The sequence below is a fragment of the Chenopodium album genome, chromosome 16, assembly GCF_948465745.1.
Source record: "Chenopodium album chromosome 16, dcCheAlbu1.1, whole genome shotgun sequence".
Classification (NCBI taxonomy): domain Eukaryota; kingdom Viridiplantae; phylum Streptophyta; class Magnoliopsida; order Caryophyllales; family Amaranthaceae; genus Chenopodium; species Chenopodium album.
Window position 1 is genome coordinate 13978625 of NC_137849.1, and position 27071 is coordinate 14005695.

The 27071-nt window shown below is 38.8% G+C and overlaps 1 protein-coding gene across 1 annotated transcript in view; it reads left to right on the forward strand.

Annotated features, from left to right (window-relative positions):
- The first annotated feature begins 2510 nt into the window (after positions 1 to 2510).
- Positions 2511 to 27071, forward strand: part of LOC145584942 (peptidyl serine alpha-galactosyltransferase-like) — a 29636-nt gene continuing 5075 nt past the window's right edge. Inside the window, exons 1-5 of the mRNA XM_081641726.1 lie at positions 2511 to 3274; positions 4490 to 4660; positions 9937 to 10180; positions 10271 to 10471; positions 26483 to 26955. Of these exons, the coding sequence (XP_081497852.1) occupies positions 2955 to 3274; positions 4490 to 4660; positions 9937 to 10180; positions 10271 to 10471; positions 26483 to 26955 (1409 nt within the window). The 5' untranslated portion in view covers positions 2511 to 2954. The remainder of the gene's footprint in view (positions 3275 to 4489; positions 4661 to 9936; positions 10181 to 10270; positions 10472 to 26482; positions 26956 to 27071) is intronic.

The following is a 27071-nucleotide window of genomic DNA, read 5'->3' on the forward strand; positions in this document are numbered from 1 at the left end:
AAAAGCAAAATCTAAAATCCTTTTGTAGATTTGGATTTAGGACTGGCTCGAGATGTAATCTTGTTGTGAACAATCTTGCAGAGACATTTAGTGGATGGATTCTAGATGCAAGATCTAAGCCTATTATTCATTTGCTTGAGGACATAAGGAGAGCAGTCACGGAAAGATTATTTGTGAAGAAAACACTTATGAGAGATCAAAGGATAACATATGTCTTAGGATCAGAAAAAGGCTTGAGATAAACAAAGAATATGCGAAAGGGTGCACTGTATTGGCATCAAGAGCTACTGACTTTGAAATAATTCATGGAATGGAAGTGTTAGTGGTGAATTTGAATGAAAAAACTTGTACTTGCACGAGGTGGGACTTGCATGGTTTCCCCTGCTGTCATGCAATTGCTACTTGCAATTGGCTTAGGGTGCCTTGTGAAGATTATGTTGATGATAGACTAACAAAATCAAAGTACTTGCAGACATACAATGGATCTATTAAGCCTATTAGAGGTAAAAGACATTGGGCACCTGTGAACTTTCCTCTACATCCACCTGATGTAAAGGTTGGTGCTAGGAGACCAAGAAAAGCAAGGAGGAAAGCCCCTCATGAAAGTTAAGAGAAGCCGGGAAAATTAAGCAGGCATGGCACACAAATGACTTGTAGTAAATGCAAAGGAAAAAATCACACCATAAGAAAATGTACACAAAAATCAACTCACCTTGCAACCATATCTTATCAATCAGCTGTAAGTACTCAACACTACCATTGTTGTGATGATTCATATTTTCAAAAAAAAAAAAAAAAAAAAAAAAAAAAAAAAAAAACTAACAACCTCAATTTGCAGACTACTAAAAGAAACAGAGCTGAGAAGACTGCCTCATCAACAAGAAGCATATCTAAGAAGACCGCTTCATCAACTGCATCTGCATGTGCTAATAACCACTCAAAGAAATTAGGATTTGGTCCAAGCAGAGGGAGGGGCAGACCAAGGAAAGGCACAAACACCATACTAACTGGTTCAGAAGATGCAATAGGAACACAAACATCTACAACTACCACACCTAATACATAATGTTTCAGCTCTTTTTTTAGATTATCTGTTAGGTTTTTGATGTAAGAAACAAGATGTAATGGGGGTTTGTTTTTGGATCTTAGTACATCTTTAAAGCATCTTTTGAAAGGAGTACTTAGTGGTTGTGGTCAAAAGTATCTTTTGCAAAGTATTGAATATTTTCCATGTACCTTAGGACATGTGTCTGATGGCATTGAATATTATAGTACAAATGATATTGGGAATCTTAATTATGCTTATTTTAAAGTACCAATTGCTAAACAATAAACAGAGGCATAATATGATAATAACATCTAGTTCATTCCATAGAAACCAAAAACTTACAAACAAGATCCAATTACATAGATAACATGCCAGCTAGTTCATACTTATAGCCATTAATTCGGCTTATAATGCTAGCATAAAAAGTAAAAAACATCCAAAAGAACAACAATATTGCCTATATATATATATATATATATATATATATATATATATATATATATATATATCTTCTCCAATTAAACCCATAATTTTTTGGTTTTGCTTCAATTAAACCCAACCAAACCTTGAATTTCCTCTCCAACAATCAACTTGTTCTTCATTTGCTTCAAATGTGCTTCCAATTTTTCATTATTGTTGTTGTTGTTTGTCTTCTTCTTCCTAAACGATGAACATTAAGTTGAGCTCGAGCTTTTTGGGTTCGTGAACTTAGCAGTACAAGGATGACGTTCGCGTGATTTCACTTCGATTGGATCTTCTTCTTCGCCCATCAATGGTGTTCTTCTTCCATTTGAGGGTTTTTTTTTTTTAATTTTTTTTATATAATTGGGATGTATGATTTAATGTGGGTAGGCTTGGGAAAGAAGCTAAGTTAAGTAATTGAGAAAGAAAGAAGCACGTGACTTCTTAGATACTAATTACATTGTATTTTTTTTTTAACAAAAAAGCCTAATATAAATATATAATTACATTTTAAAATTAACAAAAAAAGAAAAATAATAAAATATTACATATGGGTTGTTTTCGGGGAATCTCTGGTGGCAACAATCATTTATGATGTTTCGTGCACCTTATGTGATAGATCGTGTTGTTTGTGCTACTAGTCAAAGTTCGTGCTGCTGAGTGCAACTTGTTAAAAGTTCATGCTGTTGCGGCCAATTTTGCGTAGAAAATAAGAAAAATAATGGATGATTATAAAAACAAGTAATGAATTTGAGAGGAGATAATCTGTATTGACATGTCTCATCTATAATAATTTGATAACATAAATAGATTATTAAATGTATAAAATCTATGAACAAATACAAATTTAGAAAAGTATAAAAATATTTTTTTCACTAAATATTCGTGTATTGCTTGAACAGAGAACTAATTTTCGTAAATAAATCAACAATTTTATACTATCAATTATAAAGCCTACATTAATAAGTGATTCGATATTAATGGTATTACTAATTTTTTCATAAATGAAAACAATACAGTAATGCTTATGCTTTCTGAAATCTCAAAGAAGAGTTGAAAGCTCACAAAGTCACACCTTTCGATCTTTCTTGTTCAAATGTCAACCCTTTGAAGAAGACGACAATTCATTCATTAATCAATCATTCCATCATTTTCAACCCCATTAATTAAATAAACCTCAAAATATAAACTTGATCACAGAAATCATAGTAAGACAATAAGGGTAACAACCCCTTGTTCCAATCCAACAACATGTCAATTATTTTTTGATTTTTTGACAGATTCAATTTTCTTACCCAAAACCCACGGAAATTTTATATTCATAAATCACGATCATCCTAAATTTTATTCAACTACTTGCATGTTTTCATTCACAATTTTTATTCAATTTTTGGACATTTTTCAAATAATAGACCATGATAAATAGATCTCTGAATCAATTTTCATGACTTCAATGAGGTCAATAATGGAGATTTTGATGATCTTGGTAACTTTTTTGAGTTTAGGTACAATTGGGTTTTCAGAGGAGTACAGAGTTGGGGAAGCTCCTTGGAGAATCCACACATTATTCTCAACAGAATGCAACGATTATTTCGATTGGCAAACAGTTGGGATTATGCACAGTTACCGGAAATCGGGTCACCCGGGACCGATTACCCGGCTTCTGAGCTGCACAGAGGAGGAGAAGAAACGGTATCGAGGTTTCGACTTAGCTCCGACTATGGAGGTCCCTTCTATGAGCAGACACCCAAGAACTGGTGACTGGTATACTACCTTCTTTTATAATGTCTGTTTTCTTTGGCATGTTTTCTGTCAGTTGCTATTCTTATTTATTTTATTTTTTTTTTCGGGTTGAGGGGCCGTTACAAAAGACAGTGATGTAGACGTGATTTGATCTGGGTACCACCACAATGCTATTATTGAATAATGATTATGTTAATTGCCATTTACTCCTCAGTTGCAATTGTTTGTATGATGAATATAAGTAATGTACTTGGATTGATCTTAATTAATTGGTTGAGTGCTCTTTGGTAGCCACCGTATAAACAGCTGAAATATGGATGATTAACATAAATTTGTTTATATTTAATAAGAAATTGGATATTATTTGCTATTCTTTTGTTATGAAGTAATTAGTCTTTGGGTAATGCTTTTCAATTCAAGGGTCTAATTAAAAAGCAACTTCCTTGGGCAGATAGGGCAAGGCACTGGATTGTGCTTTAATTAAGCAACTATTTGGTTGGTGTTGAGTTCTTGAGCTTGTTTTGTAATCCTAACAGAATTTGTTGCCACCTTATTCTAACCCTAAATGGGGAAATGATATTTCAAAATAGGCGGATAATTTCTATCTTCTCCTCTCCGGTCCCAAAAGATAAGTTTCAATCAACTAGCTTAGGTAGTGGCACATTGGAAAATCTCATTAGAGTACAATAATATATTACGAAAGGTCACAAAGTGTTTTTGTGAACATCCTAAAGTAGTTTGTGTGTGAGTATGTGACTGTTATTTCTGTATGGAGAGATTGTGTTTTACTTATACTTGCTTATTGGATATGCTTGTTAAGAAAGCAAGAGATCAATGCATTGCATCTTCATATATTATGATGCACATCAATTAATGGAGTGTCCTGTTATCCCTGTGCAATTTCATTTCATTCATATTGTAAATCCAAAGATTTGAGATTCTTACTGAGGGTTTGGAATCTACTTAAACAAAAATGTGTTAAAAAGGATACTGTGATGAGTAGAAGTTGAGTAAAATAAGATTGGGGTTTGGAATTAATCGAAATGATGGCTTCCACATCATTGTGTATTCTTATAGGTTTTATGGCATGCACACTTATATAGTCTATAAATGTGCTTAATTTGCTTTTGTTGCTTTCCAGTTTTGCTGCATTTTATCAATTTTCTTTTTGGTTTCTTTGAACTTTCCTGGAATCATGATATACTGAAACTAAGGGTGAATGTTGTTATTGCCTAGGTACCCTGCTATTAACAAGCCCGCTGGGGTTTTGCATTGGCTCCAGCATAGTGAGGATGCTAGGAATGTTGATTGGGTTGTAATTTTAGATGCTGACATGATCATCCGAGGGCCAATAGTACCTTGGGAATTAGGTGCTGAGAAAGGCAGGCCTGTTTCTCAATATTATGGGTATGGATAATTAACTCACACTTCTTGGTTATGATCTTCTTTACTTTACTGTTCTTGCATTCTTTTTGACATCTGTTTGAGGCTTGAGTGCTTGACAGAAGTTGTGGTAAATTATATCATTAGAAGAAACATCAAAACTATAAATGTACTATTTGGCATAATGTTCAACAGATCATTCACTTCTAGAAGGTGCAGATAATTTTGATACTATAATTAGCTTACCTGAAGTGCCTTAAGATGAAGTCAACTATCAATTATTTGAAACTATATTTAGAGGGTAATTTGGAATATGAACCATAAAACAAAAAAAATTCAGCAAACAGTGTTGGATTTAGATGAATAAAAGGACTCCTATAGTACTTTAGGAATGATGCCCTGGATTGTGCACAATCCAGTCCAGACCTGTAATTGACCCTGAATTATGAACCATACTAGACTGGTCTCAGGTGCTTCAAATACCTGGATTCGGGGTTTTTGGTCCATTCCAGAAAAAAAAACTGAATATTCCAGTCCAGATCAGTGACCTGATTTCTGTAAAACTCTATGATGGTCAGTGAGCAATGGTACTTATTTTTTCTCAGTTGCTGTTCTTTTTGTTTCCCAAAAATCAGAAACCCCCATTTCCTCTATTCTTTATCCTTTTATTATTTTTTTTTTCCTTTTCTTGCTATCTCATTTTTATACTTTCTTCTTCAATTTTTCTTTCAATCCCCTTTATTCGTGCTGTCTTTTTATTATTGACTACTACTCCCTCCATCCCTTTATCAAGTGCTCATTTCTTGTAATTCGCATGTTTTAATGCAAATGGATAAAGCAAGTAAATTTTTCTTAAAAGCAATGATAAGTGTTAGCCAACTCATTTACTTATTTTGTTTTATGTGCATAACTGCATAAGTACAAAACAAAAAGAAACCAAGTACAATGTAATAATTATTGGGGAATTAAATTTGAAAATAAGGGTATAAAGATCCAAAAAGATATTCTATAAAAAGAAAATTGGCACTTAATATGGGACACTTAATTAGGAAAACAGGCACTTAATAGTGGGACGGAGGGAGTATGTTGTCTATAAGACTTCTTTAAACATCTTTTACATTGCCGAGTCATCTCAACCAATTATAAGTCTATAGTGCAAGGTTTAATTTTCCATTGGGATAAGTGATTGATGAGCAGTGAGGATTTTTTTGAAATCCTACTATGAAGATCATGTGAGTTATTGTTTTTGGAATCTTATTGGAAACAAATTTTATTTCACCATTAAGAATTTATGACTGTCGAAGTAAGATGTTGCTTTTTTATTTGTTTTTTGAATGACAATATATATGTCTATTGTCTACTACTTGTCTACTTTGAAAATTTTAATTTTATAGCTAATTGGAATTGCTGTCCAGTCCACCAAAAAGACTGATCTGGTTTACTGGTCGAATTATTGTTAGACCAGTGTACCTCCCAACGTCTCACTCTTGATTTATTCTGGGGATCTAAACTTGTCATCTTTTCTAAACAAGTTTCTGTTCAAACAGTTAATTAGTTAACTGAAATTAGCAGATCCAAAAATAAAGTAACGGAAATATTGAATTACACTTTCCAACCTTTGGTCGGTCTGCTTAAAACACTCCCACTTTCAATTGACTAAGACTAATCCCACTTTTTCTTGGGTATCTTCTTTAAATGTCCCTTTACCTGAAAAGACCTCTTTAGCCGCTAAGATATACCTTTTTTTAAAAAAATAAAATAAAATAAAACTTGTATTTTGTCTACTACTCTCCGCTTATAACAACACCGCCGCCAATGACACTACCCTTGTCTCATCATCCACCTATTTTCCTCAAATTATAATGTAATCATGATTTTGATGAACAAGCAATCGAATTATCTAAGCGGAGTCATGGCCATGATCGATCCCCATTAACACAAACATTCACCACTTCTTTGTTCCATCAAAATCAACTCGTAATTACTGAGTTCCATGAGAATTATCCTCCACATTCCCTGGCTACAAACTCAGTCTCAATCATTTCCATCCCCTCCTTGACACAGATCCAAGTCTAGAATCATTCTCTTTCCTCTAATCCACTCGCCCCCACCTTGTTGTTAAATTTCTATGTTGGTGTGGATTTGCAGTAATTGGAAAATACTTAGTCTATGCTTATAAACTTATTCTGCCACGTGTTCTCCTCTCTTTTTACCTTTCTTTGCATTCTTTTTCTTTTATTGGCCTAGTTTATGTTTTTAATTATCATTAGTTTTGGTAGAAATTCTTTAGCTACCCCCTTTATTTTTCAATAACCCTTTAAATTTTTGTAAGCTCTACCCTTTAATTCAACAAATTGAATTCACTCAATCTTCTCCTCATCTCCTTCCATCTTTCAATTTCAATTTAATTGAATTTACTATTTAATTCATTAACCCTTTATCATCTTCCTCTAATCCCTTTCCTAATATAAATTTCTAAGAAAGCCTTTTTCATTCACCTTAATTACAAGCCCCCCAAAATATAGACATAGAAATATCTAGGGGTGCTAATCGGGCGAGTCGAGCCCGAACTATGGTCAGCTCGGATCGTGATCGTTTAAATTTGTTCGAACTCGAACCGAGTTCAAACCTTTAAGAGTCGAGCTTTGACCGAGCCGAGCTTTGACTAAGCGTTGACCGAGCCGAACTCGAACTGTTCACGAACAAACTTGATTTATTCTTATCCCTAGTTTACTTGTCTTCTTTATTGTTTATTATTAATTTTTTTTATTTTACAACAAGTTTATTTTTTTAATAATGAAAACACTAACTTATTATTGTGTAATATCTATTGATAAATATATTTATATTTATATACATGATTTCTTTATATGAAAAAAATAATCGAGCTTGTTCACGAACTTTCGAGCCGAACTTGGCATAACTCAGCTTGGCTCGTTAAGGTCTCGAGCCGAGCTCAAACCCGAGTCGAGCCACAACGAATCGAGCTTTGACCGAATCGAGCTCGAATAGTTCACGAATAGCTCAGTCTCATTATCACCCCTAGAAATATCTTTAAAGACCTATGCAAAATTTTTGCAACAATCATGATGATTGGAATGGAAAGGCAACAAAGAAGGAAAACTTGAATAACAAGGAAAGGGACAGGTGTAAGAGTATTCGTGAAATTCGATTATATGATGTTGCTTGCATGTCATAAGGCCATTACTTTCAAGATATTTAGAGTGCTCTAAGAGAGATAAATTTGGTGAAGAGAAATTTTATATTTGATGTAGAAATGTAAATTTATAACAAGGGTTTTGGTCTTCAGTATGAAGTATTATGTAACTATCATGCATTTTTAATGTAAATTTATAATGTTTTCAGCATAAATAATAACTTATGCATTGCCCGTGTGTAGAATGAACCCAAAAACTAGTTATATATGTGATATAGGTTGTTGTATATACTCCTTTCTTTCATTCGTCTCAGCATTATTTATACAAGTATGACAGTTGGCAAGCAATGTATTACTCAATTAGTTATTAAGGCTATGTTCAGTTTAAATTAGTATTAGCTTATTGCAGAAATAATTAGATCACACCAAATCAGTTATGTCTTTTTATTTGCGTTTAATTTTCATTAAATATCTTTAATTTCATTGTTAAAAAAGTTAAGAAAATTTCATATTTAAAATTAATATTAATATGAATCTAATGACATCTCATTTGATGTTTTTAATTTTACGGATTAGTGTACAATTAAGGTCAGAGTTTGGTCAAAATTAAAAACCGGGATAGATCATGTGAACTAAACATATCCTAAAGTCTGGAGTACATTGAAAGATATGTATAATAAGGAATAAACTAGGACTTGGTGGTGTCGTGATGGTGGGAGACAAAAGGTAGAAGATTAGGGAAGAGAGGAGAGAACGTGGTCTTAAATCTTGAATGTGGTCACGATCACGGTATGGTCACATAATCATTTTCGCGGGCAATGCGGATGGAGTACGACTGTTGTGGCCTAATATATCGGCTGCGATAAGCTCAAATTCCTTTACTATGCAGTGATGCGGCCGAGATTTTATACCATTGGAGAGAGAAAGGATGAAGATAATATTAGTATATAAAGAAAGTATGGCCAATATCATAGCGACGTGTGCCTAAATAAATGAATTTGGAAGCTAATTAGGCTAGTTAAATATTATAAATCTTTGAAACCGGTCACTGGTCATTCGGACTGTTAGAAAAAGATACTCGAAAAAGCCGGGATTATTCTTAGTAATCGAAAAAGGGGACTATGTTAAGCATACTGCCCTATGGTTTGATAATTATAATCCATTTTTTCTAAGGCAGTAATAACTAGCTAAGTGGAGCTTCTCAAACCATTTTCCATCTTATCATTTTCTAATCAACTTAAGTAATTGCTAATATTTCATTTTTCACCAGCATGGAAGATTTTAAATACCTCTGCTGTGTGTAATCATTAAAAATCCAATCCATATATCATAAAGTTGCTCACTCAAAGAGCTTTTGTTGTTTTTTTTTTGGGTGCGTGGGGGGGAGGGGGGGGGGGGGTAGGGGAGAGGAATAAATCAAACAAATGCAGTATAGATTAATATATGACTTATTAATCAAAAAGGTTTAGTGAAATCAAAGGTTTCAATTGATGTCACACAAAGTTTGATAAGATTGATATTGTAACCAAGATTAGAATGCTCACAAAGATGCAACGTGAGAGAGAAATTCTAACTCAATGATAATAACTAGGATTTGTTATTCCTATTATAAATCTTCGTAAGTAAATTTAAGAAATTCAGACAGGAAACAGCTTCACTCAACCACCAAGAATCATGCCTAATTTGGTAATTGGGGGAAGAAAAACTCTTTCACATACTAGTCTGGTAGAAGAACTTTGCCTGAACCCTCAGTTGCGATAGGGAAGACGAAGGATGAAATAATTCTTCACATACTACTTAGGACTCAACCATACTACACCTTATGATTGAACCAATATTCCTTGGGCTTCCATAGAACGCTTGGCTTAATGTTAAGCAATAAAAAGACATCAATTTTTAGGGTGTTCAAACCTAAGAATTTACCACCCAAGAAGCCTCCATGAAGCCCATTTATCATGACACTTGGCACCTCTAAGGTCTCCAAATCAACCAAGTCCAAGGCCCCCACATCAGCTATGATGTAATACAGATGCTCATAGTTAGCTCAGTATGTTCCAAAGATATCAGATAATTTCTTCATTTAAGCTCCCTTACTTTCGGCTTTTGGGTATGTATGTGACCATAGTCTGATATATTCCGTCAGGTATTTAATTGGATGTGACAATATTTTGGCCAAGTTGCATACAAAACACCCAGAGCTATGTGACAAGGTTGGGGGGTTGCTGGTTTTCCATATTGATGACCTTAGAGCAATGGCTCCATTTTGGCTCTCTAAATCTGAGGAAGTGCGAGAAGATAGGGCTCATTGGGCAACAAATATAACTGGTGATATATATGGTACGGGATGGATCAGTGAAATGTATGGGTATTCATTTGGTGCTGCAGAAGTAAGTCATACCCAATTTTCTGTTTTCTGTTCTCTAGATACTTGGGCAATTATTATTTCTTTGCTTATAATACTTTCATTTTCTTATCAGGTTGGACTCCGCCATAAAATTACTAATGACCTGATGATCTATCCTGGTTATGTTCCAAGAGATGGTGTTGAGCCAATTCTCTTGCATTATGGCTTGCCATTTGCAGTTGGGAACTGGTCTTTCACCAAGCTAGATCATCACCAAGATGGAATTGTTTATGACTGTGGACGGCTCTTTCCTGAACCGCCTTATCCAAGAGAGGTACTACTGAGATTATGTGTACTTATAGGTGTATTGATCTTTCTGTTTAAAGTACAGTCTAGAGCTTTTTTCAACTCACCAGTAATGATAATCATTGACATAAATAATATTATTACTATGAATTTTGTTCTTGCTCGTATTGTGGATGTACTACTGAGGACTTCCTTAGATAATTGGAAATGTCAACATCATCGGCAGGGAATAATTAGTATGTTGACTATGTTGGTAAACTTTTCTTATGGATATCAACTCACTGTGAATAGGAGAAAATAAGAGATATAGTAATGCTATGAATAATCTTATAAGTAAATCAATGGATGATCTTGATTTTGATGAGAGAAATAGTAAATTGAAAAATCTGAATCATTTTGATTAAATACCATTCCAGACTGGTTTCCAAATTTTTAATTGATTTTCACTTTCAATATCAGATAATTAATCTTGATTATATATGTTCTTGACGAATTTAAAAGATATAAACCATTTAATGCGTGATTTGTAAATCTTTCATGGAAAGAGAATGTGATGTGGGTTGTTAAAACATATAGGTTGGATATAACTAATTTTTCTTCTTCTTTCATTAATAAATTGGGTGATAGGCACATACTCCATCCCCTTTGAACTTTAAAGTTGTGGCAAGAAATTGAATGTGGAAATGAAAAATTTAAATCACCATTTTGTAATTTTTGGTTTGGTTTTGATTAGATTAAACGGGTTTTGCTCGCCTGTTAGCACCTGATAAATACTCCCATATCCTACGTAACTCTCTTCTATTAAGATAATCTTTTTAATATTTGATTTATTTTCTTTAAATTTGCCCTTTTCTACTTTGACTATTGGCAAGCTCATTATATTATATTATCCCTTTTACCCTATTCTTTCTTTCACTCTCTCAATTTATTCACCTCTTCTTAAAACCAACCACCTTTTTATTCCTTGTCTCTTACTTTACCCATGTATTTCTTACACCCACACACCTCTCCTAGAAAAGAGATTATGCAGAATTGGGTACGTTAAGGAAGAGAGGGAGGGAGAGAGAGAGAGAGAGTCTTACTTTACCCATGTATTTCTTACATCCACACACCTATCCTAGTGCAGAATTGGGTACGTTAAGGTATAGAGAGAGAGAGAGAGAGAGAGAGAGAGAGAGAGAGGAGTACTGCGTATCTTCACTTCACTTAATGAACTTCTTAATTGATCCATTGTCAAATTTAGAATTTTTTTGGTTTCATCTCACCGTTAAAAAAATGAAATAATTTCTTACAAGAAAGTAAACTTTTCATATGAACTCGTATCGGGATTTTATATAAAATCTAGATATAGAGGGGGATATGCAATATGTATGGGGAAGTGAAACGTATGCCACTAATATCTCTCCAGTCTCTTAGAGGCTATGAATGAGGCGTGAATGGTTGCCTTCAACGTATCACTTGGATGGCTGTGTTAATAAAATTCTTTCTATCCTTGAGAGTGGTGGTGGTTGGGAAAAATCTCCCTTAGTCCAGACTCTAGAGTAGAGGTTCCAAAAAGAGAGTATGAATCTATGATGTAGTAGAGAGAGTAAAAGAATAATTGAGATGGTGATTTTGACAGATTTTGACAGAATAATAGTAGAGTATGAATCTATCATGGTGATTTTGACAGATTTTTTTGCTCTAATATAAGGAATACATTGTCATGGTTGTCCATAATTTTGGAATTCTCAATGGTGGCTCTATGTTTTTTGTAGCTTTATAATTGTGTAGCCTAAAAATGATTTTTATATAAGGGTCCATTATTGATTATTTTTTGTTAAGATTATTATGTCCAATGGTTAATTTTTTTTATCCTAGGTAAGTAAGTGAAACAGGAAGAAAGGGATTAAGAAAGGGATTTGACTAATTTTGGTTTGATTTACATTATGAATTGAGAATTATCTCTTTTTAAGAATTTGGGCTATCAACAACGGTGTATATTTTTACAAAGACCTTTTTTTAATCCCTCAACCTCAACCACTGTCATTTTTTCCCCACAACTTCACCATTGCCTTCCCACCACCGCTTATTGTCTTTCTCACTTTCTTCCATGGCTCCATCATCATATGTCTGCCATGCTTGAATATCACCATTTCACCACTTCTGTAAATTGAAGTTTGGCTTATTTATTAGTCATATGTAAATAAGTCATATCTAGTTTTATATTGAAATGGAAGCAACAATAAGAAAAATCTCGAGACATTGGACTGGAGAAAGGTTCTTGGGTCATGATGGTTGATTGTGGAATATGAAGTGCCTAGAGATCATTACTGGAGTTGGGTCTTTTTCGTTTATTTGATTCTTGGTTTAAGCATTCACATGGCATCATCAGCTTCCGATGAATAGGAGTCTTATGGATAGATAGGTAGAGGAGAGAGAGTCTCTCTCTATATGGCAGTCTAGGAGGCAATCATGTCTAATATGTCATATGTTGAGGTGAAAGAAGTGATAATAAAAATTATTGAGAGAGGCCAACTTTCCGGTCTCTCATTGAGAGAGCTGCCATATTGATTTCAGTGCATTTGGATCGGAGAAAGTAATTCTAAACTCTAAAGTAGGCTTAGAATCTAGAATATAGAACAGTCTGTTGGATTCCAATTGATGGACAGGGTTTCTAGTTTTCCTCCTTTTCCAAGATGTATGTGGTAATGAAACACATTCTTATCCTTTACGTGTTTTAAAATGTCATTCCAGTGGAACTTTATGTGTATCAGAATTTTGTAATTTCTAGCATGTCGTTTCTGGAGCATGTTTGCCTGTTTCTAGACATTTTGAAATTCAAAACATTATGTGGAGGGAATATTTTTTTTATTTATTTTATTTTTTGGAAAAAATTGAAACTAATAATCCCACCTTTGTCTCATCTTCTCAAAACAATCTCACCTTTGCGTATTCTAAAAATAATCCCACCTTTATACCCCATATTCTCAAAATGAGCCTTTCTACCAACAACCGATTCAACATGTAATTTTTTTAAAAAAAAAAATCTATTTCTTATCACCTTCTTTCATGGTAACCCCTCCATCACCACCATGGGTACTGTTTTGGGTGTTTTCTTGTCCCTCGGGAGAGTTACGTCACCCTGGTCCCACGCGGTCTGTACCTGCAAAACACGGAAACTCCGATTGGTAGGAGCTCTGCCTCCGACGATCAAGTTAGTACTGGTTGAAGAAAGGTAAAAAGTGCGGAAAGGTTAAAGTGAGATCTTCTCGGATTCCGAGATCAAGTGAATTATCTGATGTAAGAGATGTAGGTAAGATGTAATAAATGAACGTCTCCCTAAAAAAGGGGGAATCTCCCTATTTATAGGATCATCAGGAATTGTGCCCCTGCTTAGGTTATGGAAAACCTAGGATTGATGGGCTTTGCCGTATTGCGGCTTTCTCGGGATTTGGGCCATAAAGGCGGTCTTTTTCCCAATTGAGAGGGACACGTGTCAAGTAGAGGGAGGTCCACTTTGGAGCTCTCTTAGGGTGACATGTGTGACCTTCTAATTGGGCCACTTGGCATGGGTATTTTTATCCAAAGCATTTGCCCCTCACAGATGTGACGTGGCGTGCCATGTGGCATCTGTGACATTTGTCACTCTTTTACTGATAGATTAATTTTAACTGTGAATTAGGTTTAACCTTTCACATTCCAGGGAAATTATAGGGATGCTCCTGAATTTACTCCTCTATAAATATGACTTTTACCCTCCCTTATTTTGGACGTTTCCAAAAAGTCTAGAGAGAGAAAGTCAAGATTTTCTAGAGAGAGAGTCTGATAACCGCTTGTGTTATTCACAAACAGCTCATTTTCTGCCCACGTGTCCAGCCGATCAACTACCGCTTGTGCTATATACGAGCAAACTCGTTTCCCGCCCACCTGTTACAATCGGACAACGCCTGACACCTTTCAGAGTCATATCTTAAGGTACCGTCTCTACCCCTCTCGAATCATTCTTGTTTTTTTCCGTTTGTACGGTTACATTCAATAAATGGATTCATCACCAACAAACACGGCACAGCCTAGGTCAGTAGTTAGCCGGTCTCCTGGTACGACTGAGTCTAGGAATGGGGGTGCCGACTCTGGGTGTATGGAGCAGCATTGTACATCCCCGAAACCGACCGTCTCTGTGTCTGGGCACAGGACACAATGGCTCGAGTTAAACAAACTGCCTGAAGACGGCAAAGGAGAGACGGTACGTTGGAAGCACCGTCTGACGAGGTCACGTCGGTTCAGGGGGATGATATGCCGGTGGACCAAGAAGTTGACTTCCATTTTGGGATCCCTAGCACCCCAAGTGATGGGATCCTAGCCGAGTCTGAGGATAGAGACGGTGAAGAGGCCGTCTCCAATGCTGGCTCTCAAGAGATGGAGCCCGAAGATAGAGACGGTGAAGAGGCTGTCTCCAATGCTGGCTCTCAAGAGGTGGAGCCCGAAGATGAAGACGGGGAAGAGACCGCCAGTGCCTGTGGATCAGATGATGAGACCTCTCAAGAAAGAGACGGGGGAAACACCGCCTCTGGGTCTAGCTCTGAAGATAGCAGCGATGGCCCGCTCTCCTCGCTTGAGAACAGCGAAATTGAGGAGAGGAAAAAGTGGGACGAGGAAGGAGATCCCCTCAGAATCCATGTTTCGGCCACAGACAGGGAAAACATGGAGAAAGACCTTGATGTCTTTAAACTCAAACAACCCCTTGGTGGGGAGTATAAGATCCGGGTGCCGCCTAAGCTAGGCGCCATTGCTTGGAAGGATGACCAACCTAATTGTAATGAATATTTCGGCTGGTACGCTACATCGCCACCTGCGAGATGCATCTGCACCCGGCTGGGAGGCGTTTGCCCACATGCACTATCTTAGCCGCAACCCAGGCGGCTGGAGAGCGTGGTACGCTTTAACCACTTATCCTAAGTATCAAATGACTTTAGACAAACTGTCTAAGTGGGATAACTAGAAGAACTAGTTCTATCTGGTTTCGGCCTCCAAACGGCGTGAAAACCATGAATTTCGCCGGTATAATAAGAAACCTGACCTTTTAGGTCAAAAGTGTAAGTTCCTTGCCATCCCGGATGTAGACTGCGAGCAAATCATAGAGCCGTGGTTTTTTGAGCTTACAACAGACACTCTCTCAACCACGGAAGTAATAAGCGTTCCAAAGAACTGGATACCCAAACATGAATGGTTGAGAGATGAGGCGTTCTTGTCCGCCTACGGTCTGAGCACGATGTTTGACAAGCGTAGGTCTATCAAGCATTCGACAGCTTTTGCCGTTTGTATTGCTATATTATTTAAATATATTCCACGTCTATTGAACTGATGGTCCCTCCTTTGTTTGTAGCAATCGCTTTGAAAATGCTCCCAAACGATTGACTCCTAAACGATCTGCTGCCCAAATCCGCAAGGATACTGTGGAAGCAAAAAGGGCCCAGATAAAGGCCAAGATAAAAACCGCTTGCCCCCCCTTTTGTGAATATTTGAATTTGGTTATCTATGGAGACGGTTTCTATTGGCTATATGTCTAATGAGCAATTTCATTTGCAGGGTGGGGAGGCTTCTAGGACCTTCCAAAAGCTGCTCAAACGGACTCGAGACGATGACGCCTCCAGCCTACCAAATCTCAAAGAGCATCGTCTGCTCAGACGGCTCAGATGCTTCGTCTGGGAAAGGCTGCCTAGCATAAGGGGGAAGAGCATCAGCCTAAAAGGCTTCGGCCTAGGCATTGATCTTGGGATAAAGTCGGGTGCCCATGCGGTACCGAAGGGTGGCGAGCTACCCAAGACTGCACCTGGTTCTGCAGCGACTGTAGGCGATGATAGCCTATAGATCCTCAAAGGTATGGCTAACCCTTTCGATACTTCGCCTGAGCTTGGCAGGCCCTGCGAGTGAAATCACACTCCCAGCAGAAGGATCGTCGGCAGCCGACAACAAATAAGTGCCGCCTATATTGCTCACTCACCAAATCTTGATTATGGTGCAGATCGTTCCCCCCGGTGGCCGGACGTACAGCAGCATGCCAAGTCCATGCTTGGGGCCATTCCCAGGAAGGAAAAGGACGCCATCCCTGGCATAGAGACGTTCAACGTGGAACGAATCCTGGCCCTCGTGTCTGAGGTATAACATCTTCCTTTAACTTCCCAAGTAATTCTCCGCTTGCATTCTTAGCACGCCGTTTGTACTTCATAGGCTATGCTGAGAGTTGATGGGCTCAAGAGGCCGTATACTCGGAAGAGAGAAGAGGTAAAGCGGGCTAATAAAGCGGCTAAAGGTTCCGCAGACGTTGCCTAATATCAAAATGCAATAAATGAACTTGAATCTATAGCCTTGGAAATGACGCACGCGGACAACATCAGTGACGGCTGCCTTGGAGACCGCTAACAAGAAGGCCAGTGACTTTGAGTCTGCCTTCAAGAATGCTCAGGCGGACCTCATTGGAAGGGGGTTGACAAGGAGAACACTAATCTTCGGGCAGACGTCAACCGCCCGAAGAACGAGATGGCCAGGCTAACTTCAAGATCACTTTGAGCGGAGCAAGACCGCCTCATCAAAGAGAACGAGACTGACTGCGAAAATCGGATGAAGATAACCTGGGATACGTTACATATGGGGAAGGAATATGGCATCTGGGCCCTGGCTTACCAATATGCTAATGAGGTTCAGTCAGCAAGAGAGGAAGGCAAGCCGGAGCCAGAGCCATTCGACGCCTTCGCCAATAAGGAGGTTGATGAGGGGGAGGAGAAGAGTAGGAGCCAGAAGAGAACATTCCCCAAGACTCCGATGTTCCCCCGTTGTTAAGGCCACCCATCTACGCCCCAATGATTCAAGCTTTAGTTTTTTTTTGCGGCAGTATGCCAAGTATTTTCTGCGACCTGCGTGCCGTGTAGTTTAAATGTAATCAATCAACAATTTTTTATTTTGCCGGATGTGGATCCGGTATAACAATTTCTTCCCCGGCCGTTTTAGTCGGGTTTATTTTATGAAATTGCCGATTGAGTCGGTTTTGTTCAGCTTACTTCAATTTTCAATTTTTGTATGTATGTGCATTTTTGCCTAACTTATTATGCTTTGATCCTCGCGGCTGTGTGGTTGGTTTCAAATCTTGATTAATTGACTTTGGAACTTTTGATACTTTAAAGAGTATGACATGTTCGTGAGTCAATCAATCACAATAGTGATTGTCCCAAACAAAGTACACAGCCGTCCAATCGCACAGGCGGGTTAACCATTTGGGGTGGTTGCAATCTAATTATACACTCGATGTCCTTTTGCCCCATTGGGAGGACTTTTGGAAGTGCATAATTTCAGGAATTAATCTAAGTTAGAACTTCTCTCGGTCACTGGCTGATATCTGGAGACACGGTTCTCCCATACCCGGTTGGGTTCTTTTTAGATTTAGGTCAGACAGCTATGAGTTGACCAATTAGGTCGTTTAATCTTGGTCGACTGTATGCGTTTATAGAGCAATGTGCCACCCAAATGGGAAATGCTCTTTAGCCGAATGGGCGTCGCTACACGCCATACTCATGTTTGAGCAGACGGATTTATAAATTTTAATGTTATCCGGCCATTAGCCTCAAGTTGTCTTTTCAAGACGGTTGTTTAGCTACTAAGTTTTCAGAGTTAGCTTATATTTGATATAAGAATAGGTCGTCTGCACAAATGATGCTTGAGACATAATACGCATGTCTATAAAGCAATAAATAACCGATTTGAAAATAAAAAGCAACTTTTCATTGATAAGCTTTTCATTTACAAAAATTTACAAGTTTTAGAAGTAGTACTTTTTTAGGTTGTCTACATTCTAAGTTCTGGCAGCCGCCTGCCGTATGGAGTTTCCAGGTGGTAGGTGCCACCTCTTACATCTTCATAGATCCGGTAGGAGCCTTCTTAATTAGGAGTCAGTTTATCCTGCTCATTGGCTCTATCGGTTGCCTCCATTTCTCGTAACACAAAGTCCCCCACTTTCCGAGGTCGTTTGTGTACTCTCTTGTTGTAGGCTCTTGTCATTCTCTGACGGTAAATCTCATGACGCAAGGCAGCATTACCCCTGCATTCCGGGAGTGAGTTCAATGCTGGCCGCATGGCCTCCCAGTTTGCTTCTTCATCGTATAGCATGACTCAGAGTCGGCTTATAATGCTCGATGGGTAAGACGGCTTCAGCACCGTATACCATGAAAAACGGGGTTTCATCGGTTGCCCCTTTTTCAGTTATCCAGATAGCCCACAGGACATGAATTAATTCCTCTGCCCATAAGCCACCAACCCTTTCTATTTTCTTTTTTATGTCGTTTGAGATGAGTTTATTGAAGGCTTCAACTTGGCTGTTGCCTGAGGTCGGCCGACTGATGCAAAACAATGTGAGATCCCTTGATCTCCTAGCCAATTCTTGAGCGGAGGCGTCTCAAACTGAGGGTCATTATCAAAAACCATGGACATAGGTACCCCAAACCGGGTGATTATGTTCTTCCAAATGAAAGAGATGACATCCTTTGTCTTGATGTTTTTGACCGCCTCTGCCTCCACCCACTTGGTGAAGTAATCCACGGCCACCAGGATGTACCACTTTCCACCCGGAGTAGGCGTATACGGACCAGAATGTTCATGCCCCATTTGGCAAACGGAACTGGGCTATGGATTACCATCAGGTCAGTGGCTGGACGATGGATGAGCTTGTCAAACCTTTGGCATTTGTCACAGTTTTTTACCATCTCCATAGCGTTTGACTCAAGAGTGGGACAGAAGTATCCTTGCCGCACAACCCGCGATCTTCCGCCTATATGGGAGGCGTAGTATCCCGCGTGCAATTACTCGAGAACTTCTTGCCCCTTTTCTGGGGTAACACAATTCAATAGAGGCTTTAAGAAACCTATCTAGAAGAGTTCTCCATTTTTCATCTCGAAGTTTGCAGCGCGTTTTTTTATGACAGCCGCTTCCTGTGGTGAATCAGGCAGCGTGCCGTCTTGTAAGTATGCCCGGATGCCATTCATCCAGGTAGATATTCGGTCAAGTACTCCAATTGGCTCTTTTTCAACGATACTTCATTTTTCCATAACTTCCCAAAACACTGGCCGAGGCGTATCAACAGAGGCGGATGATGCCAATTTTGACAGAGCATCCGCCTGATTGTTCTCAAAGCACTTGACTCAGATGAAATTTTTCAAGTGTCCCAGCTTCAGTCTTGATATTTGATCATAGTCGGATGGGTGGCCTCATAGTCACCATGGTATTGGCTAACGACCAACTGTGAATCACAGCAGGCGTTAATTTTGGTTGCCCCTGCCGCCTTACACATACGGATGCCGGCTAGCAAGGCTTCATACTCTGCCTCATTATTTGAGGTCTGAAACTTGAAGACTAACAGATAACGCCTCAGTATGAACCGTAGTGCATACTCATACTTGTTCACCTCAGAAGACTAACAGATAACGCCTGCACCATAGCCGTTCATGTTAGAGCTCCCGTCTACATACACTTTCCAAACCTGATTAGTATTATCCGGGGCAACCAGCCTTGTCATTTCTACGATGAAGTCCGGACCCTTCATTGCCTTTCTTGGTTCGAAAGTGATTTCAAAACTTTGGATTTCAATAACCCATTTGAGCATTTTACCGGATGACTCCAAGGTTGTCATTGGCCGTGAGAGGTTCGTCTGTGTAGACAACAACCGGATGTGCAGAGCAAGGCCAAATTTTTCAACCATGGGGTACCGTAGTTCAGCATTTCTGAGTACGTGGCTAATGAAATAGACCGGGAGCTGAATGATATCTCTCTTAGCATTTTTCAAACTCTTCTCTTGATCTTTTTTCCACAGGGGAATCTGGTGGAAGCCTGAGTAGGCATCCATAAAATTCATTAAGGCATGTCTAGCTGTAGAATCGACGAGTCTGTCGATCTTTGGAAGCTTGTCCTTTGAACATGCCTTGTTCAAGTCAGTGTAATCAACATACATGCGCCGGTACCATCCGGCTTCTTTACAAGCACAACGTTTGCAACCCAATCACGGAAGTTGCATGGCCGAATGAACCCTACATCTAACAGCTTTTTGACCTTGGTAGCTGCCGCTTGACTTCTCTCCTCGCCGTGATTTCTTTTCTTTTGCCGTATTAGCTTCTTTTTCGGATTAACGACAAGTTTGTGGATAGTGAGATCCGGGCTGATACCTGGCATCTCTTCCACTTCAAAGGTCGTCTTTGAATTCCTTCAGCACAAAGTGCAAGTCTGCACCCAACTTTGCATAAGCAACCGTCCCCACCTTAACAGTTCGCTCTAGAAGGCTGTCATCCAGGTGAATATCAATGTGATCACCGGGGGACGGAGTTCATCTGATCGTTCCCCGGTCAATGATTGCTATTGCTTCTCCTTCACTGCCATCAGCTAAGCAGAATTCTTGACATCGTCAAGGTCTATCAACTCCGTCCCCTGTCCGGCTGCTGCAGTCGTGGGTTTGACGTCTGAGAGGTAACACTCTCTAGCCGTCTTCTGATCCCCGTTCAAGGAGCGAACAGAGCCATCATCCCTTTCATATTTCAGCAGCATGAGAGCTGGGATGACAACGACTTTGCCCTCGTTTAGAGTGGGATGGCCCAGATTAAGGTTGTAGGTGGTCAGCTCTTCAACCACCAAGAACCGAACAACCATATGGCGCCCTTTTCCCCTATCTCCTAGCCGGATAGGCAGGTCTATTCATGTGACTAGGTGCACAACTCCTCCCCCAAAACCAACAAGAGGGTGGGAGACGTCGCGCATGCTGTCCACCTTGTACCTAGCTTGGACAAGGCACTTGTAGCTGATGGTGTTAGACGAGCTACCAGTGTCAATTAGGATGCGGCCAACCAGCTGCCATTTTCCTCATATGGTCCTTGGTGCCCCGGATGGTTTGGCCCCCTTCGGCAAAACCGCCTGCTATGGTGTACGTCGGATCTTTGTCAGTGTCCGAGCTACTAGTAGGCTAGCAGTCTTTTTGGATGACTGTCTCGGGTTTGTCTTCAGGGTGACCTTGGACTTGAGGATGTATGACTTCAACACCCCCTAACCAGCCAAACGGTCCAACAACTGCTTGAGGCTGTAGCAGTCTTGGTGTCATGGCCAATGTCCTTATGGAAATGACATTATTTATTTTTGTTCTGATTTTAGGCGGAACCCTTCATAGCCGCGGGTTTCTCAATAGTCACCCGGTCCTTTATCTCCATGAGGATGGAGTAGCAGTCTTTATTAAACTCGTACCTGAGAACGTACAGTTTGAATTCCTTCTTTTTCTTCTGGGACGGTTGACAGAGTCGTCAACCGCCCAGACCTCTTTTCTCTTTTTGCTTTGGTTTGTCAAACTTCTTAGAGTCTGACTGATTGCTGGACGTGTAGAGGTCGGTTGCTTGCATAAAGCTTTCAGCCTCCATCAGCGCCTCTTGGAGGGTAAAAACCCTCTTGCTGACGAGGTCAAACTTAAAGGTTGACCCATCCTTTAGACCTTTAAAAAAGTCTCTATAGGTAACTTCGTCAAACAATCAATACATCCGGCTGGCAAGTTGCCAAACCACTGTTGGGCTATGCCCTTTGATGTAGCTGGAAAGCATCTGCACCATATGGCATCATCTGTATGTGCATGAGGTTGGTGTAAGCCATGAGGTGATCTTCCGGGGTTGTACCATCGTAGGCACCAACCAATACATTCTTAACCTCGGCCGGCTGTGCCACCTCGGTTATCTCCTTGGTGAACGCAGAAGTTTGTTCACCAAGTTTGAGCAGACGGAGTTGCCAGGGGTTGGACATTGTATGCCGCCTGACCTCCAAAGAGGGCCGGCTACATGAAAGGGAGGGTATATTGCCCGTATGGCATCTGAGGCACATACGGGGCTGACCCAATCATCTGAGGGCCCGTGTGGACGGACTTGCTGCCTATATGGCTCTAATGCAAGGATTGAGTATTCCTTGATGAGGTGTTTTTGAAGCTTTCTGGGAAGCTCGATGTAGAGGCTGACTCAAACTACTGCTGGTTTCCAATATGCTCGATGATGTGTCGAGCATCGGAAAAAGTTTTCTTGCTGCCATCCGGCTGAACTTTTCGGATAACCTTCCTTGTGCCCGTTTGAGGCAGGGACTTTAGACCAGTCAATCACGGTTGCAGCCTTCTTCTTTGGATGTGGAGTAGGCTGCCTGTCCTAGCTTGAGGAGTCTTCTTGGCCGATTGACCCTTGCTAGAGCCAGCCGTCCTTTTGTTGATGAGGTCCTTGATCTCCTCCTTGAAACTAGTCATGAAATCATGAGTTCATCCCTAGTAACGAGAGCAGTGAGAGCAGTCCCTCTGAGTGGGTGGTCCAGTAGATTTACTTAGCTTCATTGTTGCCCCGTTCCAGTTTATCTCTAGGACGAATGTACTTAGAGATGAGTGACCCATCAGGTGCCATATGGGTTTCGACTTCAAAGTCGTTGTCTATATCTTGGTCTGAATAGACCTCCCTGTCGACCGGAGACCGGTTGGGTTCAGGTGGTGGTACAAACTCTTGAACCATCTGAGAGGCACTCTCCCCACATAGTGTTTTCTTGTCCCTCGGGACAGTTACGTCACCATGGTCCCACGCGATCTGTACCTGCAAAACACAGAGATTTCGGTTGGTAGGAGCTCTGCCTCCGACGATCAAGTTAGTACTGGTCGAAGAAAAGTAAAAAGTGTGGAAAGATTAAAGTGAGATCTTCTCGAATTCCGAGATCAGGTGAATTATCTGATGTAAGAGATGTAGGTAAGATGTAATAAATGAACGTGCCCCTAAAAAGGGGGGAATCTCCCTATTTATAGGGTCATCGGGAATTGCGGCTTTCTCGGGATTTGGGCTATAAAGGCAGTCTTTTTCCCAACAACTGGGAGGGACACATGTCAAGTAGAGGGAGGTTCACTTTGGACCTCTCTTGGGTGACACGTGTCACCTTCTAATTGGGCCACTTGGCATAGGTATTTTTACCCAAAACAGGTACCACCCCTCACCCACACCTCCCTCTGAACTAAACTGTCTCTAACCAACCACCCACGGTCACCTAAACCGAACCTCCCCATCCTCATCACAACCAACGGGGAAGGGGAGTCAATTTTTACCAAGTCATTGTCGATTAAATCAATTCATGTAAATTCAACAATTCGTCAACTCAATAATTCAAAAATCAAACCCATTCAATCAATCAGATAGACTTTGTTGTCAAGTTAACTCCTCGATTGAAAAAATAAAAAATAAAAACCTTTAAAACACCATAAAAATCAATATTCAACCCCCCCCCCCCCCCCATTTACTCTAATCATAGTAGAGTACTCCAACAATACATAAAATTCAAAATCATTAAACCACTCATAATTTCATATGAAAAATCTCATCCATTCATAATTCAACCGAAAACAATCCAAAATCATTTTACAGATCAAATTACATACTACTAATTAATATTAGATAAAAAACAGAAGAAGAGGACGAATCTTGGAAGAGGTTCTAGATGGAGAAATCCCAGGTTCCAACCGTGAATTGGGGAAGAAGAAAGGGGAAGGGCCACATTTCGGCTGGCGAGTGTTGCAGAGGGGGTTTGGGAAGGGGGATTTTTGTTTTTGTTTTTTTCAGTGTGAGGGTGGCTGGATGTGGTGGTGGTGAATCCGGCGGTCGGTTTGGTCTGGTCGATTGGCTACTGACCGGCAAGGGAGGGAGCTCCGGCAGGAAAAGGAAGGGTTATTAATTTTATATTATTTTTTATTCCTTTAATTTTTAAAATAAAAAAAATAAAAATAACCAATTACCAATTAGAAAACAACACGTGGCAAAATACCTTCTAAACAGGTTACCAATTTAGAATATGGAGTATAAAGGTGGGATTATTTCCGAAATACGCAAAGGTGGGATTGTTTGAAAAGATGACCCAAAGGTGGGATTATTGGTTTCAATTTTTCCTTATTTTTTTTTATTAATCATACCAAAAATTCTAAGCCTTGTCTTTATCGCTTCCTTTTGCAAAATATCCGAATTGATTAAACCTTATAATATGGTTAAACTCTTTTTTTTTAACTTAATTAAATAAAATGGTAGTTAAAACTTTGTTTGTAATTATTTCTATCGATCTGAAAACATAAATCCAAGAGGTTAGACGAGGGAGGCATTGCAGATGGAGGTTACGGTAATGCACATGTTAATATGGATGTGTGGGAACACTCTAAGAGATAGAATAAAAAATGAGGTTATTCGCAAGAAAGTGGGTGTCGCAGGCATTGCAGTACTAAGTGAAAATCTTCTGCGTTGGTTCAGGCATGTAAGGCGGAGACCCGAGGGTGCACTGGTACGAAGAGTGGAAGAGTTGGACCATGGAGAGGTTAGACAATAAAGTGGGAGATTGAAAATGACTTGGTTGGAAGGAGTTAGGAAGAATATGAAGCATATGGATTTGCATGAGAATGAGGTATTTGATCGTAAGGGATGGAGGAGAAAGATTTTTGTGGTTGACTATATGGAATAATCACTTTTGGTTTATTTAGCCGACTCCACTTATGGGATTAAGGCTTTGATTGATTGATTGAATACATAAATCCAAGGCTTTTGATGATTGGATTCAAAAAGCCTTTGTACAAAAAAAGTTAAGTTGAGGACCATAATTGTTTTTGGCAGAAGAGTTAGAATCACTTACATTGGCCAACCCCATGATGTGGGGTGGATCTCAAAAGAATTGTAAGATCTCAAGAGTACATTTAAACTTGCAAAAGAAGGGCCCAAAATTTTCGATCCCTTTTCATTGTAATTTTATTTTAGCCAAGTCTCATGAGTATAGTACTTCCCCAGTTCCTTGGTACACATCTACTAAAGAACAAAATTGAGTTAATTGCTCCTTTTTTTTTTTTTTTTTAATTTAAGTTGCATTTTAGGTATTTTTCTTCACATATATGATGTTTTATTGAGGAAGAACTACCCACTTTTATTTTCTATAATCACTCTTTATTTATTTATTTTTTTAATTAAATTACTCATTTCAAGGTGTATGTGAAGTTCTAATTTATGGAGCGAGAAGATAAGGGAGAGAACAAACCTTCCAAACTACAATGCCTTAGTCCCAAATCAATTTGGGACGGCTAACATGAATTGTCAAAAGGAATCGTATGATATAAAGAAAAAGACATAACAAAATAATCATCTAAAAGAGTTTGAAAAAAAGTGAGTAAAGTAAGTAAACGAAAAAGCATTTAAGAAATATTTAGGGAGTCTTAAAAGAACCAAGAATAAAATTCAAGAAAGTTTTAAAAGAGTGGTTAAAACGTTAAACTAGAAAAACAAAAAGGTTTGAGAAAACTTTCGCCAAGGAAAACAATACAGTTTATAAAACATTGGTGGGCTAAAAATAAAGAAAAACTTTTGTATACACACGGTTTACACTAATATTCGAGCAGTATAAGGGTAACTTTTAGCTAATTTAGGGTAACTTTTTGCCTTCTTTTGGGTAACTTTAAACATAATACGATTTTTATATACTACCTCCGTTAAATGTTATATGCAAGTTTGGGGTATTATTTGTGACATATAAAATATTCCAAAGTTGCACATAACATTTAATGGAGATAGGAAATAGACAACAAGAAAAGTTTTATAAAGGTAATGTAATTACATTCAATCACTAATAATTGAATTTTAGTCATTTAAAATGTGATTCTTTACTGATAAAGCGTAGATAATTTTTATTTGTATTGAGTTACTTTTATGCATATTGGGGTAACTTTTATTCATTTTAGGGGTAACTTTTGATCACTTTAGGCCGTCTTTATAATGGATGTACAATAATTATTGTACACCCGATTTTTTTAAAAGTTTGTGAAAAATAAAATTAAATACGAAAATAAATTTAGAAAGTATCTATAATTATGACACATTGTTGACGTGAATTGCAAAATTAGATAAACATACCATGTAATAATTAGCAACCCTTAACTTGATGGCTATTCCTATTACACCACTAAAAAAGTAACATATTATTCTTTTGCATCATCTGCATATATTGTTCTCTGCAGGTGAAAGTTATTGAAACTGATCCAGGAAAAAGACGAGGCCTGATGCTGAGCGTAGAGTGTATGAATACACTAAATGAAGCCCTTTTGCTTCACCATATAGCAAGAGGGTGCCCTAAGCCAAAATGGACCAGATATTTAAGTTTCCTGAAGAGCAGAACATATGCAGAGCTAACAAAGCCAAAATATCCTGGTGGCATTAGATGGCTAAATGAAAAGGATCACGAAGAGGAGTTGATTGGTGAAGCTGGGAAACCATATCCAAAAATCCATACTATCTTTTCTACTGAATGCACCCCTTATTTTGATTGGCAGACTGTAGGCTTTATGCATAGTTTTCGTCTGAGTGGTCAGCCAGGCAATGTCACTCGGCTTCTCAGCTGTACAGGTGAAGATCTTAAGCATTACAATGGTCATGATTTGGCTCCAACTCATTATGTTCCTTCCATGAGCATACATCCTTTGACGGGTGATCGGTAATTATTGTTTTTTCTTGCTCTTACTTTCTCTTTTCTTTTGGAAGTTAAAAATAGCCTTACGTCTAGTTGATTAATTCTGTTCTATGCTCTGCTTGATGTGAGATTATCCTGTG